We start from the raw sequence: 19,027 nt of genomic DNA, 5'->3' as shown, positions 1-19,027 counted from the left end.
TGTCACAGCAGCACTTGATGCAGTCTTCCCTGTCGTTTTTCTTTAATTTCAACCGTAAGGCTCTGAGTTGTTGGCAATAAATGTCAGCAGTTATGGTTACATTCCTGGGAAGCAATTCGTAATACACGACGCCTTCATTATTCCTCGAGACGCATAACATCTTCTTCTGTAGATGGACACTATCTTTTCTACGGAGTGTTGTATGTTGAAACGACAGAATCAATTCCTTGCAGTTCTTTCTCCAATGGCATTCTCCCCTACACGCACAAATGTTTTTATGCTCGACCATGCCGAAATGTACTAATTATACACCTGGTAGCAGTCCTTTAATGCATGTCATTAAAGTACACCTACTTATTAAAGTACAGGTCTTCAGCCAATGATAACTCAGCTTACATGTGTTCAGCCAATGACAAGTCAGCTTTGTACCGTTATAAAACCGCAAGTATCGATTAGTCTCGGATATGCAATCGAAAGAGAATTAGCGAAAAGTCACGGAGGCTGGAAATCCAATACTGTCGCAGAAGGTTATGTTCTGTTACTATAATAATTAGCGTTAATTGTAAATAATGTTCAAATAAATTCAATTTGTCATCTCGTTTTTCAATGTCGAATTCAATAATCAAAGTTATAATATTATAATATTATCAAGTTTAACGGGACTACGTCAAGGTCAATGACATTATTGTTCCTCGGAAAAAATCAATACTTTCGCGTCTGCGCACATTTCACAATTCACGACCTAGAACAAGGTCACTTCCAATCTTGTCAGATACCTACAAATAAAATGTATACATCTGAATACCGGTAGGCTAATTTCAAGTTAGAAATATGGTCGAGCATAAAAAGTCGTATGAAACTCGCGTATAATGGTAATTAAGAAGCTCGTATGAAAATTATGAAACTCGCTTGCGCTCGTTTCATAAATATCCATACTCGATTCTTAATTACTATCATTATAGGCTCGTTGCATAATGTACTACAATCTGCTTCCGCTACCTTTTCTTCGCCATTAAACTCAAACAAGGAACTGTCGAAAGTGTTTTTTTTTTTCAGTTGTCACTCCATCTTCTTTAACCCACAAATAGAACAAACTGTCTTCAAATCCATAAAATTCAAGGCATATTTACAAGCACAACACTGCAAATAACAAATGACAACGATAAACAATCTCCTAACAACGCAGTGTTGTGTTGGCGAACAAAAACTCTACCAACTTATGCATTTGGAGTGAGCGCAATTATGTGCAATGGTATTAGCAAAAATGAAGGGGTGAGAATGAGATAGTCCAAAGCCACATTTTTAACAAAAATGTTTTTTTTTTTTTTCTGCGAGTTCATTTCTTAGACATATGGGAAAGCTACTAGTAAAATATTACAAAAATTACTCAACTAATGACGTTAGTATACGCCAAATAAATTATGATACCGCACCTAGCATTGGACTCTAAACCTTTAACACGTTCTCCTGTAAAATTGTATCTGTGTGGCTTAGGACTGTATCATTCTCACCCCTTCATATATTAAAGTTCTTAGGAACATAGTTTTTGAATATACGAGGAAAGCGAAAGAAGAAAGTAAAAGAGTTAGAATAAATGCTATTTTAACGTAAGTGTGTATTAAATGCAAGTATACTTACTTATTCATGTACTAAACTGTGTGATTATAGGTGAATGAAAGCTAAATAACGAAGGCAAAGGCTGTCATTCAACATTGTAACATACTGCAACCAAATGAATAAATACATACATAAGTAACCTAAACAAACTAACAAAACTGTGCAGCTGTATAAGCAATTAAAACAGCGACTAAGTAATTAAGTAGGCAACTAAGCAGTTAATTGAGCAACCAAGCAGCTAAGTAACTAAGTAATAACTGCATGAAGTACCTAGGTATACAACTAGTAAGTAACTAATTCTAAGTATCTAAATAAATAAATAAGAAATAAATCGATAATGAATACACAAATAAATAACCTAAACAAACTAACTAAACTGTGCAGCTATGTAAGCAACTAAGAAAGCGACACTAAGTAACTAAGTAGGCAACTAAGCAGTTAATTGAGCAACCAAGCAGCTAAGTAACTAAGTAATAACTGCATTAAGTACCTAGGTATATAACTAGTAAGTAACTAATTCTAAGTATCTAAGTAAATAATTAAGAAATAAATAGATAATGAATACACAAATTAATAACCTAAACAAACTAACTAAACTGTGCAGCTATGTAAGCAACTGAGAAAGCGACACTAAGTAACTAAGTAGGCAACTAAGCAGTTAATTGAGCAACCAAGCAGCTAAGTAACTAACTAAACAACAAAGTAATAACTGCACTAAGTACCTAGGTATATAACTAGTAAGTAACTAATTCTAAGTATCTAAATAAATAAATAAGAAATAAATCGATAATGAATACACAAATAAATAACCTAAACAAACAAACTAAACTGCGCAGCTATGTAAGCAACTAAGAAAGCGACACTAAGTAACTAATTAGGCAACTAAACAGTTAATTGAGCAACCAAGCAGCTAAGTAACTAACTAAGCAACGAAGTAATAACTATAATAAATATATAGTTCTAAGTAAATAAAAAAATTCCATGTTCTTGTGTTTCAAAATCCACACAGTTTGTAAATTTATGGCATAATACACAAATACACCTAAACACAAATGGTTCAACATTTCGCTCGCTGTGATCTTGCTTGTAATTAAAAAATAGAAAAAAGAACATGATTATTAACCGATTTCAATTTTAACAGCTTGACTCCGACGGATATGTGATGAAGGAGAATTTCTTGAATATTTATTTCAAGCACTACACCGATTCATCCCTAAAAGAGGCCACGGAGAAAGCTATCCATAAGTGCTTGGATGCATCAAACAACAAAGCCAAAGGTAATTGGTATGTAGGTCTTGTGTCTCTAAAACACATTCCAAGATGGTGCAGCTGTGAGTCTAAAGGATTCATACATTTCTACACACTACAATGATGATAATGTGGCACTTTTCAAATACGATTCAAGGTGGTGCAGATATAAGTTCTAAGAGCTTGCAGATTTATATTCTCTACAATGAGGAGATCGTACTCGTATCTGTGAAGTACCGACGTTCCTAAATTTTTGTCGTAGGCTATGGGATCATAAAGTTTTACAAACAACAAAGGTAGGATAGTACGAGTATGAGTGAGTTGTGATGGAAAACATGAAAAATATATCATAAGGGCCCATAAATATCTTAAAGAAGAAGATAGGTGAAATTTTGATCCTGTTTCAAGTAAAGAGGAAAATATATATATATATATATATATATATATATATATATATATATATATATTGCAAAGAAACCTTTCATGTTGGCCAAATTTTATCAACTAGAGGTTTTGATTTATCTAGAGAAAATTAAAATTCGAGTGGGATTTAATTGGGTATTACACGATTAGAAGAAAGTATATAAAGATTAGAGAAATAAAGTACTCTAATACAATAAAATATTAATTGACTTACTAAAATTCTATTTCACTAATGTTAGCTTCACCAAAACGTTTGAACGGAGCCGCCATTTTCAGTCACTATCTATGCGGGAAACAAATGATGATCGCAAAGCATGTTTTATAGTACCGTAAAGAATTTGCAGTTTGAAATGTTGGAAAACAAATAAAAGCTAAGGAAGTGATAAAAATAAACAAATGCTAGGGAAATGATAAAATTGTAGCGATAAACAGCCCTGATTGGTTGAAACACGTCCTTTCGTATAGTTTTATTGTCATAAGTAGTAGTATGACGTAGTAAAAGTGTAATAGTCAACATAATCTTCTTCAAAATTCATGCTTGAGTTATATTTCACCATTAGAAACAGGTTTTCATGACAGAAAATCAACATTATATAATTAGTTTTTCACGCTTTAATTTGTACTGCATTTACCCACATTCGAATACCATAGACTCCAACAAATTTCATGCTAGGGAGTTGAACTTTTTACTGCTTATTTTGAAAAGTATGGTTAAAACTGTAAGAGTCTTTTTTTTTTTTTTTTGATAAGGTAAAAATTTTTAAAATTAAAAAATATATATAGTATCCGGACACTGAAAACATTAATATTTTTAAACTGATGGTTAGGTTATATGCATATTAAAGGTGATGTACAATTTTTTTCAGGCCCGTAACTTATATTTTGTTGGAGTCGATATAGGCCTACATTTTTAAAAAGTAATGTTTATTGTAAATATCATAAATTATTAAACTGATACTAATGAAACTTGGGATATTAATACTAATAACAGATATAGTCATTGATTACACAATATTCAATAGAAGACGGCGAGATTCTCTAATAAGATATATATATATATATATATATATATATATATATATATATATATATATCTTATATTATTGAATCAATGGATAATTCTTCTTATGTTAAGATGTGCCTCACTCCTTTATTTCAGAACTTGGACCAGAAGAGATGGACGGAAAGAAATGTAACAGGGCAGCCTTCATCTCTACTTTATGTGTGCGGCATAAAGTTGAAGGGGTGAGTGTTAATAGACTTGTTGATTTTTTACATTTAAATTCAATTTGTAAATGTAATTTCCAAACTTAGAAATAAATTTATCATAATATATTCGCTTTAATTTTGCGGTAATATTCTTAATAAAATTGAAGTTCTGTTGCGGATGTTTGTCGATCCTGCAATATAATATTGTACGAGTAGGGGAGAGTCGGGTAGTATCGGACATCGGGTAATATCGGACAGTGAGTTTCTTTCATCTACCACACGATGATAGTACTTGATTTACATGGTTACGTTTCTGTGATGTCGCATAGAGAAACGTAACCATATCATTCAGGTACTACTATCTGGTGGTAGATGAAAGAAACGCACTGTCCGATATTACCCGACGTCCGATACTACCCGACTCTCCCCTATTCTATGTATTCATATATACACCTCATTTCATTAATTTCTACTCTTAGCACACAATTTCTGTACAAAGTAGTACTTCTTTCTCACTCTTAAGGAATTTTAGCCTGGAAGGATGATTTATGAGACTATCGAACCCTACCCTATTCTATCCTAATCTACTGTATGCTATCCTCTTCTATCCTGTTCTATTCTATTCTACCTTACTCTATGCTATCCTATCCTATTTTACCTTATTCTATCTTAGTCTGCCCTATCTTATGCTACACTACCTACTATAACCTATCATACCCTATCCTATTGTACCCTTCCTCCACCATACCCTATTCTCGCCACCCTATCCTACTATACCCTATCCAACCCAACCCTTCCCTTCCCTATCCTACCCTATTTTATCCTACTCTACTCTAGCCGATCCTATTCTCTCCTATTCCATCCCACCCTACCCCATCCTATCCTACTTTATCATATCATATCACATAATATACTATCCTACCCTACCCTATCCCATCCCATCGCATTCTTTGTTATCCTATGCTATCCTGCCCCACCCTATACTGTTCCATGCAATATAGGCCTATGTTTTCCTTTCACAATAAAGCCCATTTCTGACTAATAATTTCTTTCTGAAACCAGATTATATCCCATAAAATATTATCACTTGGGGGAATTGAAAATTCGTTATGCCCTTCAGTTGGTTTATGATTAAATTTTGTTACTTAACTCAATTTTATACATATCTAAGAAACTGTAATACCAATTCATAGGGTTTTTCAGAAGTGAGAAGTAACTTTAATTGCTCATATTTTCTACATCACCTTAAAAATTCTGGCAATGGGGGACTTGAAGGATATCATTTTCAAATTACATTACATGCAAATGGAGGACTATATTTTATATTTTCATATAATAAAATTTAATTTAATACATTATCTACAGCTTAATTTCACTGTTCAAAAACCTCCCGTTTCTTTGGTCTACCCTGTATTTATAAATATCATTATCGTTTACTTTCTTGTATGTAAGATTATTTATTCACTGTTTGCACGTATAATTTGTGTTACAGGAGTGTCCTGCTGAAGAAAGGATTGAAAGTAAGTATTCATCGTTACCGTGTCTATTTGAAATGAATTATTTTATTGTTGAGTTAATATTGATATGTATTCTCTGGTAAAATTACAGGCGATACTTGCACAGAGTTCCGTAAGCACATAGAAGAGTGGTACCAGAGGACGGAGGTGTAAATGGTGGAAATCTGCTGTTTGTGCTCCAGATATGTTAGTACAGTTGTAATTTATTTATCAAGGGAAAATTTATAATAGGCTATACTTTTATGCCAAAATGCTTGTATGGAATTTGAGAAAATTAAAGTTGTTCCCCTTGAAAATCCCTTGTTCATTTAATTCTTCGTCAGTGATGGATTTCAGGCAACCACGAGAGCCGAAAGTTCGTAAAAGCTATTATACAATCCGTCACTGAGCAGTACTTATCTGCCTGCCTACTAGCCTCGGCCGGAGTAGGTGGAGTGAGGAGTTAAGGGGAAATCTGCAGTGACTCAATCGACTTATTTGTGCCCAGGCCTGGTATAGAGGCTTAAATTATTTCTTAGGACAACATCGTACACTAACACTATTTTTACTTAACATCCATTCTTAAGAAGACTACTGATGAGCGATGTTGTAAAAACTTTATTTTCTCGCTAACAAAATGTAAGAAGGAAATAAGTAGGGGAGAGTCGGGTAGTATCGGACATCGGGTAATATCGGACAGTGCGTTTCTTTCATCTACCACCATATGGTAGTACCTGAATGACATGGTTACGTTTCTCTATGCGACATCACAGAAACGTAACCATGTCAATTAGGTATTATCATTGTGTGGTAGATGAAAGAAACTCACTGTCCGATATTACCCTATGTCCGATACTACCCGACTCTCCCCTAATTCTGGGAAAAAGAGGATTCTTTAAGAATTACACGTTTACAGCGTCCCTAATCCCGGAAAAGCTATTTTGAGCGTGCTGTCTATGTACAGTGATTTCTTTTGAATAATTGGAATAATTTCATTCACATTCAGTAAGAATCTTACTTGCAAATGGTTTTTAGAGAAACCGAAGGTTTATTGCCGCCCTTACATAACCCCGCCATCGGTCCCTATCCTGAACAAGATTAGGCCTAATCCAGTTCCTAGCATCATATTCCACCTCTCTTAAATCCATTTTAATATTATCCTTCCCATCTACGTCTCGGCCTCTCCAAAAGTCTGTTTCCCTCCGGTCTCCCAACTAACACTCTGTATGCATTTCTGTATGCATGAGCGCCTACCTTAAACTTCTGTTCCTCTCTAAAAGTGAGAGTCAAAGTTCCACAACCATACAGAACAATCGGTAATGTAACTGTTTTATAAACTCTAACTTTCAGCTTTTTTGAAAGCAGACTGGATGACAAAAGCTTCTCAACCGAATTTCCATTTCGTACTATATTTTGGTCACGAGACATAATCATATACTTTGTTCTTTTCGGTATTTACTTCCAAACCTGTATCTTTACTTGCTTCGACTAACAATATCTACGAGTCAATTTATCAGGGAATGATATATATGAAATGTAATAATTTTAGTACTAGTCTGTCTGTGTACAGCGGTTTCTACTAAACCTTTATTGTATCAAGGAAAAGGCCTAGACAGATTTGTTTCTTTTCATAGGTACCAAGAATTATATAAATAATCCTATCTAATTGTTGCGGACAGAAATGCATTTTTCTGAATCCAAATTGAGTATTTGGTAACAAAAATAAATAAAGAAATAACATCAGATTTCTAATGATGGGTAGTTTGATATCATGGTCTATGAAGAAAGAGGTTGCTATGACAACAATGATATATTAAATATTGTAACGTTGGCAAATCGCTTCATAATATTAACTTTATGATAAGTTACATGTTATGCCTTCTTAATAGAAATCATGACGTTTTAGTTGTCACGGTTATATTTTTGTGCGAGATCGTGCGTATTTCCTTGGTATCCTTACAAAACCAATCCGCGGAAAATGTAAAATTCCACATTCAGTATTCCCAACCTAACACACATAATAATTTCCCTCTTCTTACCGCTTAAGCGCGACATTCATTTTACTGCTTTAGGCTTTTAACATATTATTTTTAGAGACGTTCAATATAGTAATAATTATAAATTAGAAACTTACCACTGCAATTTCACCTAAATTGCACTGTTAATTATTGTTTTTAAATATTTGCAAAAATTAAGTAAACTATACAACTCCACTAAAGTTACTGCATTCGTGATGCAAGTAACATTAAAGAAGCCGTGAAAAAATCAACAAGATTCCAGATGCCGATGTTATTACTGCAATATGTTATATAAATAATATTGTTAAAATATTAAAATGAAAAATAAATCATTACATAACCTTACCGTTTGTTTTTAAGTTCGCATTTATAGACTGAGGAAAAAAAAAAGACAGACGTATATCACGGCCTGCTGGAGTATAGTAAACACAGAAAATATTTTAAAGCAACAATGTTGAAAATAGGTATTTTTGTTTTGCAAATTTGCCGTCATTGAACAGAAACCAAGATGGAGAATTCATTGCAACTAATTAGAAATTCCTCTTTCAGGTATGTAATAAACGATCTTCGCACAAAATAATGTACGATACACGAGCGGTATGTTTTCTTTCAATTCTCGGAAATTAAAAAAGTTCAACTACGTTTCGCTTTATCAAACTTTTCTTCAAACATGAAAATTTCAACATACAGCTCTTGTAACGCATATTACTATTACGGCATTAACACGATAATGTGGCATATTATGCACGATTTTCACTAACGATGAAGACTGTTTATAATGCTGACGCACAAAAAATTGTTATATAGATTAAAGGCTCATTTATACGGAACATTTAAATAATTTTCTGGAAGAAGGTCTACTACATTTAATTCACCGTATGTGTTCATGCATGACGGGGTACCGCCTCATTTTTCTCTTGCTGCTACAACGATTCTAAGTCAGCGATTTACAAATAAATAGATAGATCGTGAAGGACGACATCATACCTTTTCTAAATTATGGTTTATTTAACGACGCTCGCAACTGCAGAGGTTATATCAGCGTCGCCGGTGTGCCGGAATTTTGTCCCGCAGGAGTTCTTTTACATGCCAGTAAATCTACTGACATGAGCCTGTCGCATTTAAGCACACTTAAATGCCATCGACCTGGGCCAGGATCGAACCTGCAACCTCGAGCACAGAAAGCAAGCGCTATACCGACTACGCTACCGAGGCCGACCTGGCCTTTTCGTTCCCCTGACCTCAATCCATTAAAAATTTACTTGCGGCAACATTTAAAAGCAACTGTGTATACAAAACTTATTGAGAAATTCTTCGCCAGTGTTGAAGAAGGACGTCAGCAAATAAACAGAAACCAGAAATATGAGAGAGAGTAAGACAGTAGGTAGATGATGAGGCACTTAGAAGTTTGCATTATAATTCGTGGTGGCCATGTTGAGCGCCATGTGTAGAATTGTGCATGGACTTTGCAAACAAAGGTATAAAAATGAAGTTGTAAGAAGCAAACGTGTATGAACCAAAAAATAATTGTAATTAAAAAAAAACGAAGTGAATTCATTCATAGTTTTCTGCCCAAGAGCACATCTTTCTCTACAAACTCAGCACACTCCAATCTTTCCTATTCTCTGCCTTCCTCTTGTGTTAGTCTTCACATACGATCTATATACCTTAATGACGTCTATCATCTGATATCTTCTTCTGCTCCCAACTTTTCTCCCGTTGACTATTCATTCCACTGCATCCTTCAGTAGGCAGTTTCTTCTCAGCCAGTGACCCAACCAATTCCTTTTCCTCTCCCTGATCAGTGCCAGCATTATTCTCTCTTCAGCCACTCTTTACAACACAGCTTCATTTCTTATTCTCTCTGTCCATTTCACGCGCACAATTCTTCTCCATATCCACATTTCACATGCTTCTAGTCGCTTCTCTTCACTTCTTCGTAATGTCCATGTTTCTGCCCCATATAATGCCACACTCCACACAAAGCATTTCACTAGTTTCTTCGTTAATTCTTTCTCCAGAGTAGAAGATACTCCTTTTTCTATTAAAACTTCCTTGGCCACTGCTATCATCATTTTGACTTCCTGTCAGCAGCTCATGTTACTGCTTATAGTCTGAAGCTGACCACTTGTTTTACTGCTTCAGTTAGAATTCGCACGTTCACCTTCTTTATTTTTCTTCCGATAACCATGGCCTTCGTCTTATTTGCATTTATCTTCATCCCATACTGCTCACAGTTGTCATTTAGTCCCATTTGAATAAATATTTACATGCACTTTTTTTACCTGTTTTTAGGTTTTCTATTTTCTCTGAATGTTTCCCTTACATTAGTTAACATTCTATATAGGACATGTCTAAGAGCACGACACGGATCTGCACCTCGAAAAGTGTAGCTACATATAGTATGTTGATTCAAGACGAAAGTCAGGCAGTTATGTGAGGTTGCAAAGAACATTAATAGTGATGTAGAGCAGTGGAATTTAATCTACGCTACGCGTACCCCCAGGGTGTATGAGAGGTTGTCGTAAGAGGTACGCATCTCTTTGACATATTTAATATGTTGCGCTTGTTGATAATTCTTGCAGTTTATATATTTTCTTTTACAATATTAACTCTTGTTTTTCCTTCCTTCAGTAAAATTTTACATAATTCATGACTGTTATTATTGCATCTATAACTATTTTATAATAATAATAATAATAATAATAATAATAATAATAATAATAATCGTCACAATATTTTATTTTGCATATAACATCAAACATAGTCATTTGTTACTTCTTATACAATTGCAATGTAGTTTGTGGGTAAGATAGAATACCATTGCTGTAGACGATATGTAGATCTTGATTTTATTAGCAGCTGAAAAACTCAGAAGTCTTTTTATCCTAGTTTAATGAGTAGATTATTATCGTCGAAAGACCGAAGAAGGATAATGAACGTTTTGTACTAGCAATCGCAGTTGGGGAAATATAAAAATCACATGATTATAACACATTAAGTTGAGGCTTTTTCAGCGAGAGTCAACTTCGGTTTGTTTCCGTATTTATGCAAATGAATGCGATGCGTCCGGGGGCTGCATGATGTTCCATTCAAATAATTACATGCCATAAAAATCTGGAAAATTGTTTACCTCGATGAGTGTCACACAGAAAATATATTTCCTCCTAGAAATTACCTATATTTATTATTATTATTATTATTATTATTATTATTATTATTATTTGCTTATTATATTATTATTATTATTATTATTATTATTATTATTATTATTATTATTATTATTATTATTATTATTATTTGCAGCAGAGTTCGAATAGATCAGTTTCTGTCAGATGCGTTTCCAATTCACTGTGGGCTAAAGCAAGGAGATGCACTATCACCTTTACTTTTTAACTTCGCTCTAGAGTATGCCATTATGAAAGTTCAGGATAACAGAGAGGGTTTGGAATTGAACGGGTTACATCAGCTGCTTGTCTATGCGGATGACGTTAATATGTTAGGAGAAAATCCACAAACGATTAGGGAAAATACGGGAATTTTACTGGAAGCAAGTAAAGAGATAGGTTTGGAAGTAAATCTCGAAAAGACAAAGTATATGATTATGTCTCGTGACGAGAATATTGTACGAAATGGAAATATAAAAATTGGAAATTTATCTTTTGAAGAGGTCGAGAAGTTCAAATATCTGGAAGCAACAGTAACAAACATAAATGATACCCGGGAGGAATTAAACACAGAATAAATATGGGATGAGGTCAGAAGGAGTATGACTAGAAGAGATCTTACTATAGAAGTTGCTGAAGATGGAAATTTGTGGCGGAGCAAAATTTTTACTAAAATCCTTTCTGTCTACAGAATACTTTAATATATCTAAGAATTTTACTGAATGATTTTGATTATCAGTCCGGTTGTCGCTCTGTTAAAGTTCATGAGTTATTTTTGTACTAGCCTCTAGCTAAACCGCATTATCTGGAAGGCGGGGAACTGCATTATAAGTTTATAAAATAACACAAAATTTGTCTTAAAAATTGGAAATAAAGCAAGTTAAAATCAATGTTTCTCTAACTTAGGAATCAAACCGGATTGTGATCATTCTCTAGTACTGTTTAATCTATACATGAATGAAATAATAAAAATGGAATGAAGAAATAAATAAAAGAAAAATGCAAATTACTTGAAAACATTACTATGTGCTAATGACCAGATAATAGCAGCAAGTACACAAGACGAACTGCAAGGGAGTATTTTAAAATTACGTAAGATATTCCAACATTACAATTTTAAATAATTATTCATTGAAAAAATCGAGTTTACGGTTTTCCACGGCAAACAGGAAATTAGATTCAAAATAAAAAGAGAAAACAAAATCATCGAACAAGTAAATTATTTTAATTACCTAGGATGTGACATCTCATGTGATTATAACAGTGGTATAATGAATAAGATAGTAAAATTTCAAGGAATATGTGGAACAATGAAACGATCGCTAAATGACAAAGCAACAAAATAAATGCAATGTAAATTCTATAAAAAAAGACATTAGTACAGTAGAATTCCTGTTATCCGGCACCAAAGGGACCAGACTAGTTCCAGATACGAGATTTTGCTGGATAATTGAATAAATACCCGATATATACAAAGAAGAAGTTCATATTTCATGGTGCCAAATGTTGAAACTGCACCCATGTGAACCTTATTTGTCTATCACTTGCTCATAACTGAATAAACATAAGAACTGTGTGGATTTTCTTTATTAAAACGCATCACACAATACAAATAATACCCTAATTCCAGGTTCGAATATTCACTGAAAATTAAGATTCGTGCGATTTTCGTAATGTGGCGATCAGAACATAACTAAATAAAGTGTGTGGATTTTTTTTTATGAGAACACATCACACAACACACGATAATACAGTAATTTTAGGTTTGAATATTTACTGAAAATTAAAGTTCGTGTGAACTTCTTAATGTGGCAACACTAATGGCCTGAACATTACTAAATAAACATAAAAACTGTGTGGATTTTCTTTATTAAAACACACCACACAACACAAATAATACACTAATTTTAGGTTTGAATATTCACTGCAAATTAAAGTTCGTGTGAACTTCTTAATGTGGCAACACTAATGGCCTGAACATTACTAAATAAACAAAAAAACTGTGTGGATTTTCTTTATTAAAACACACCACACAACACAAATAATACACTAATTTTAGGTTTGAATATTCACTGCAAATTAAAGTTCGTGTGAACTTCTTAATGTGGCAACACTAATGGCCTGAACATAACTAAATAAACATAAAAACTGTGTGGATTTTCTTTATTAAAACACAACACACAACACAAATAATACACTAATTTTAGGTTTGAATATTCACTGCAAATTAAATTTCGTGTGAACTTCTTAATGTGGCAACACTAATGGCCTGAACATAACTAAACATAAAAACTGTGTGGATTTTCTATATTAAAACACATCACACAACACAAATAATACACTAATTTTAGGTTTGAATAGTCACTGAAAATGAAAGTTCGTGCAAACTACCTAATGTGGCAAAACTGATGGTCCAGACTGTGGCAATGTGGCAGATTCAAAATTTTGTTTTGGCTCAGTCAAAAGTGCCGTTGTTTTGGTATTGCCGGTTATTTGGGTGCCGGTTACGAGGGGTTTTACTGCAGTACCAGTACTACTTTACGGTTCTGAATCATGCCTACAGAAAAACAAGATTTAAGTAAGATAACATCAGCAGAAATGAAATGTTTACTTTCTGTTAAAGACTGCACAAGAGAAAACAGAATTAAAAACATGAAAATTAGATAATACCTTGCAATATTTCCAATAACAGAAAAATTAAGAACATGCGGACAAAAATCTAAGGATTACATAAAATGAATGAAGAAAGGTATCCTAAGCAAATAATACAACACAAATCAAGAGGAAAGCGAGGTGTACATAGGCAGATATAGGAAGTGATGCACTGACCTGTAAATAATACTAATAATAATAATAAGGTGGTGGTGGTGGTGGTTTCGTTATGACAGCCAGTGATTTACGATGAGGACGTTCATGGCGGCTTTATGTTGGCACCCAAATAGCTATTCAGAAAAGAACTTGATATAAAAATCTTCTTGTAGCACAGATTTCGCGGAATTCGCTGGGAAATGAACTGGCAGATTTAAGAATAACTCTGGCTTCCCTGAGAACAGAGACTTTGTCGCGCATGTAAGTGCATCATTATTTAGTGAAAATTACTAGAATTAGATTCTGAAGCATGTTCTGACATTCCACAGAGATGTAATTAGAACGTTGCCTAACCTCTCTGAAGCCGTTACGGACTTCACTTCATGACATCACCGTTATTTCAAAAGTAAACTCAGTGACCAATTCCCATTCAGTTTGCTCTTTTGTTGTGAAGTTACACATTAAAACCTTAATTTTGTTTTAAAAACGCAAAATGGGACAAGAATTTATTAGAGCAGAGATAAAGACATGTGCTATATCTCAATTACTCAATGCATCCTTCCGGAGGCAACGCCTAGAAGTGCACGGAACGTACTTGCAATAACACAGCTGTCATGGAGGAACAGTTAGAAGCCTCTTGCCCTCCGGAACTAAGGTTAGTTTACTAGAGATATCATGCAATGTGTGTTTGCAAACCAGCTGGTAATGACACCTAATTTGTTTCATATAAATACAGTCACTGAGGAGCACTGGTACACCAGATATCGACATGGCTTCCTCGACTGTGTTCTCCTTTCTGGCTCTTGCTTGTGCCGCTGTCGCAGCCTTCAGTCTGCAGGGATTCGAACCTTGTAAGTAGATGGAATATCCGTACTAGAGTTGCACTGCCATTTCAAAACAACCCAGTGTTTATGGCAAAATCTTAAATTATGTTTTACATAATTCTAATGTGTTGTGGTTAGCAATGGTGATTTCAATGCATGTAAAGAATACTAACATTTTCGTTTCATGTTATTTTTATTTTCGATACATTTAATTGATATCTTAATATATAAAAGTGAATGTGAGTATGAATGTGTGTACATTTGTATGTTCTCTATACAAATCTACACACTTTGATCGATATGTGTCAAAGTTTGCACATTTAACCTTCACAACCAGGAGAAAAACATAGGCTACATTAAAATTGTGCAAATGGACGTTAAATTAATTTTAAAAAATACGATCAAACATTCGTGTATAATATTAAAATGGACCACCTCTGTGGTGTAGGGGTCAGCATGCTGGTCTCTTACGCAGAGGGCACGGGTTCGATTCCCGGTCGGGTTGAATTTCCTGGTTGAGGTTTTTCAGTGTTTTCCCTCAACCATAAGGCAAATGCCAGGAAATTTGGGCCATACCATCCCTGAATAACACCACCGTCACTCATCATCGAAATCATATTCATAACAAATCAGTAATACATATACAGTCGCCGTTTAGTTTACAACAATAGAACCAGTCTCAACAATAGTACACAGGCCTTCGGATTTCAACTAAAGATTAACTCGCGATATGACCAGAGATGTTAAAGCGACTGTAAATAACAGCGAGAAAAAAAATTAAAATACAATCTTTTGTAGTCAATTGTTCTTCTTTATTGTCTGTTGTATTCAACTTCGACTTTCACGAGGCCATGGAAATTATAACGCGAAATTAAATAACATTGTTGATACATGATAGAGGCTGAAACTAGATAATTCATGCAATAAGTATCTTTACGCAGTCCGGGACCGTATTATGAATTTCTCGATGCAGTTGTAGATAGTGAGCAGACTATGTTTTATCCAACTGAATTCTTTAATTCTTTGAAACCACAAGGATTGCTAGCATAGGCCTAAAATTTAATACTTAATATTGAATCACCAATAGTACTATTGCGAAATATTGACCACGAAAATTATGTAGTGGAACAAGAATTGGCTGAAAAAAACTCATGCAAAACGTAATAGAAGTGACAATATTAACTGGTAAAACGAAAGGAGAATATGTTTTTATCCCACGCATTCCTAATTGGTTATTTTACGACGCTTTTTCAACTGCTATGGTTATATAGCGTCTGAATGAAATGAAGGTGATAATGTCAGCGTTTTCCAAACATACTTATGACTCACCCTGCATTAAACCGATTCTTATTATCCGTTTTTGTTTTCGCAGACGACAAGTATCACAGAGAAGTGAGGGAAACCCACAAGAGATATCCTCAGGTACGTATAATATTACAGATCATTGAAATTATGTAAAATTCTTCAGTCCAGTATTATTCAGAAATGGAGTGCAAGAACCCTTTGAATATTAAACAGTCACCTGTCACTACAATAATTTTAATTATAGATTTTGTTCTATCAATCACTCTTGATAATTGCTTTCTCCTGCGTAAGGCAAGCATTAATTTCAATGCGTTTACACGTGAATTTCATTGTTCTTAAAATGGAAAATAGATTTGAGAAAATCCTTGTGATTACGCATAACGTTTTTAAAGAAATTAGGATAATGGAATTATGATAAATAAATACAATTTGCTATAAGGTTTAAGGAGAAGTTTATTTCAGACTTGGAGGAACCCTGGTGGAGCCAAGGTACTATTTCTCGAGACAGAGCTTTTTTCTGATTTTCATATTATCGTCAGATGAGTCGGTTAGAGTCATAACTCACTTGTTCCAAAAATGTACAATCAGAAGTAAAAAGATATTAACATTATGTTTTATGTTTCTTGGAAATACAAATTTATTTGAGAATTGTTTTCTTTTTCTATTTATGTAACCATAGGTATAGAACCAGAACATTTTGATAACTAAGATACTGTTCTGTTTTGCCTTTTTGTCTCATTTAAATAAATTCGTTGTGTTGTGATTGGTTCTTGTGATCACATAATGTATGACGAATAAATACACAACTGATCAATTTGTCAATATCTACAATAATTAATTTAATAAGCCGAAATAATAATAAATCGATTAATATTCGCATATATTGATAACCACCGATAATTATACAGGTTAATATTATCTTAATCAGAGATCATATGAACGACAAGAGCGAAGAAAATGGAACTTTTCTTTTTCGTCGCTTTTATCGTGTATCTTCGCTTTTATCGTTACTCCAATATGCACACCTCAATGACAATGCATGCTTCAATTCTCTCTGATATAGCATCGCTGCTTCTTTTATCGTTTATCGTCGCTCCAACGTGTACGTACCCTTAGATAGATAATATGAACTGTTGCCTTTATTTGACAATGAATTAAACTAAAGAAAAATAGAAAGTGATTTCTTTCTTGGATATTATTAATATGTGCGACAATACAACAGCTGTAACTATATTGATGTCAAGTTATTTGATAATTATTACGATTCTTGACCGTTTTTCACCAAAACACGTTGATTAGCTAAGTTGCTAGAATGAGAAATCTTTGTGTATAGCCAAATCCATTACATAGGATGGTTTAAACAAGTTTGTTTTAGTCCACACGGCAATATTCTGCTAAGTTTCGATTTGATCTGTTTTATTTTGAATAGAAATGCTGTGGCAAGGAACCCTTCACTATGTCGGAAGTAGACCGTGCGGCTCTGAAAGCCTGCAAGAAAGAATCTGGTAAGTAAAGCTATAGTTTTTATGCAGCATAATCCACTGAGTTGCAGCAGCTTCAAGACTGCCTGAAGACGTTGATTTTCATGGCGTTTATTTGAATCATTAATTTAAACAAAACATTTTATATTGAATTCTTTTGTTCATTCTTTTAACATTTACTCGTTTTGTTTTATATTCCTACATCATATTTATTTAGCTTTTCTATCAGTATGCCTTGTCTTTATATAGGGTAAACCGTAGGTAATGTAATTTATTTCAGAAGGTTGTTCATTGAGATATTTCAAACTAAAAAGTTTAATATAATTTTGCTCGCTTTTGCTTCCTTTTCAAGATAAAAACTGTTTTATATGACATATTTCATAGCGTGTTTTGGGAAAGCCATTGATTGAATTTCCAATATGCTCATTCAATTTAAGAGAGCAGGATATTATGATAATAAATTATTGAAAGAATGTTAGTTTTGTCCTTTGAATATGAAGAAATTTGATCCGAACATATGTAACTTTGTAAAATTCCTTTGCAGAATGATATGCTACATTTCTTCGGGTCAAATTTCTTGGATGTTGAAGAGTGTATATAATAAAGGGCATCCCCGTTGTACTCCTCTCCCTATTTCACTTCCTTCAGACATTTATTCTCCTATCCTGACTTTGAATCGTTGTTTCATATACTGGATGTTCAGTTCAAAATGTGTCATGGCTCGCTGTATGCCGTCATGTGGCTAGCCGATGAGCCTAGAGAATTCAATCTTCCTACACTTCCGCAGAGGTGTATAACCGAAGAGGCAGAGAAGTTGCCTAGCAAGTACGGCGTTCATTCTGAAGAGTACGTACCGATACGTACGGTAACGCCGGTAGTGGCAGGAATGTGAACTGTTTGGAAATACGTATTGTCGGGATATGGGGAGAGGGTTAAGACGATTACTTACGTATTTGTTGACATTAACTTCGACGGTCAACATGGACACGGAGCATTTGATTTGTGTTGTGGAATGTTACCGTACGCAACCGATGATAACAAATACCTTGCATACGACTTGCCCGCGCAAAACACAGTTCGAATGAGGTTATGGCAGCACACAGACCGTACAGACCGCCATCTATTGCTACGATGTTCAAGTTATACCGTACACGTTCTCAAGTTCAGATTGAAGAACGCCTTAAATAATAGGCAACTTCTCTAACATATAAGCTGAAACTCGCTTCAAATCGGTGACCCAACAACAGTGACGTCATGACACACTTTGAAATGAACACCCAATATATATAGGTTACTAAACACCCTCCTGTTTTTCCAATCCACACTTATTTTCTTCAGCATTTCCATCAGTTTGTTCCAATCCATTTCGTCAAACGCCTTTTCTAGGTCCACAAATACTATATACACTTCTTTATTCTTCTCTAGGTATCT

At 34.2% G+C, this 19,027-nt stretch overlaps 2 protein-coding genes across 4 annotated transcripts in view; both read left to right on the top strand.

Annotated features, from left to right (window-relative positions):
* The window catches only part of Obp93a (Odorant-binding protein 93a), a 288,764-nt gene extending 282,464 nt beyond the window's left edge, over positions 1–6,300 (top strand). For both annotated transcript variants that reach the window (XM_069819699.1, XM_069819698.1), the window contains exons 6-9: positions 2,759–2,894; positions 4,448–4,533; positions 5,990–6,017; positions 6,106–6,300. In XM_069819699.1, coding sequence (XP_069675800.1) covers positions 2,759–2,894; positions 4,448–4,533; positions 5,990–6,017; positions 6,106–6,167 — 312 coding nt within the window. In that variant the 3' untranslated portion in view covers positions 6,168–6,300. The remainder of the gene's footprint in view (positions 1–2,758; positions 2,895–4,447; positions 4,534–5,989; positions 6,018–6,105) is intronic.
* Positions 6,301–14,075: 7,775 nt separating this feature from the next.
* Positions 14,076–19,027, top strand: part of LOC138691770 (uncharacterized) — a 34,793-nt gene continuing 29,841 nt past the window's right edge. For both annotated transcript variants that reach the window (XM_069814146.1, XM_069814136.1), the window contains exons 1-3: positions 14,076–14,837; positions 16,183–16,232; positions 17,545–17,620. In XM_069814146.1, coding sequence (XP_069670247.1) covers positions 14,756–14,837; positions 16,183–16,232; positions 17,545–17,620 — 208 coding nt within the window. In that variant the 5' untranslated portion in view covers positions 14,076–14,755. The remainder of the gene's footprint in view (positions 14,838–16,182; positions 16,233–17,544; positions 17,621–19,027) is intronic.

This window comes from Periplaneta americana, chromosome 2 (assembly GCF_040183065.1).
Source record: "Periplaneta americana isolate PAMFEO1 chromosome 2, P.americana_PAMFEO1_priV1, whole genome shotgun sequence".
NCBI classification, from domain to species: Eukaryota; Metazoa; Arthropoda; class Insecta; order Blattodea; family Blattidae; genus Periplaneta; species Periplaneta americana.
Note: the sequence above shows the minus strand (reverse complement) of the source record. Positions and strands in the feature narration are given on the sequence as shown.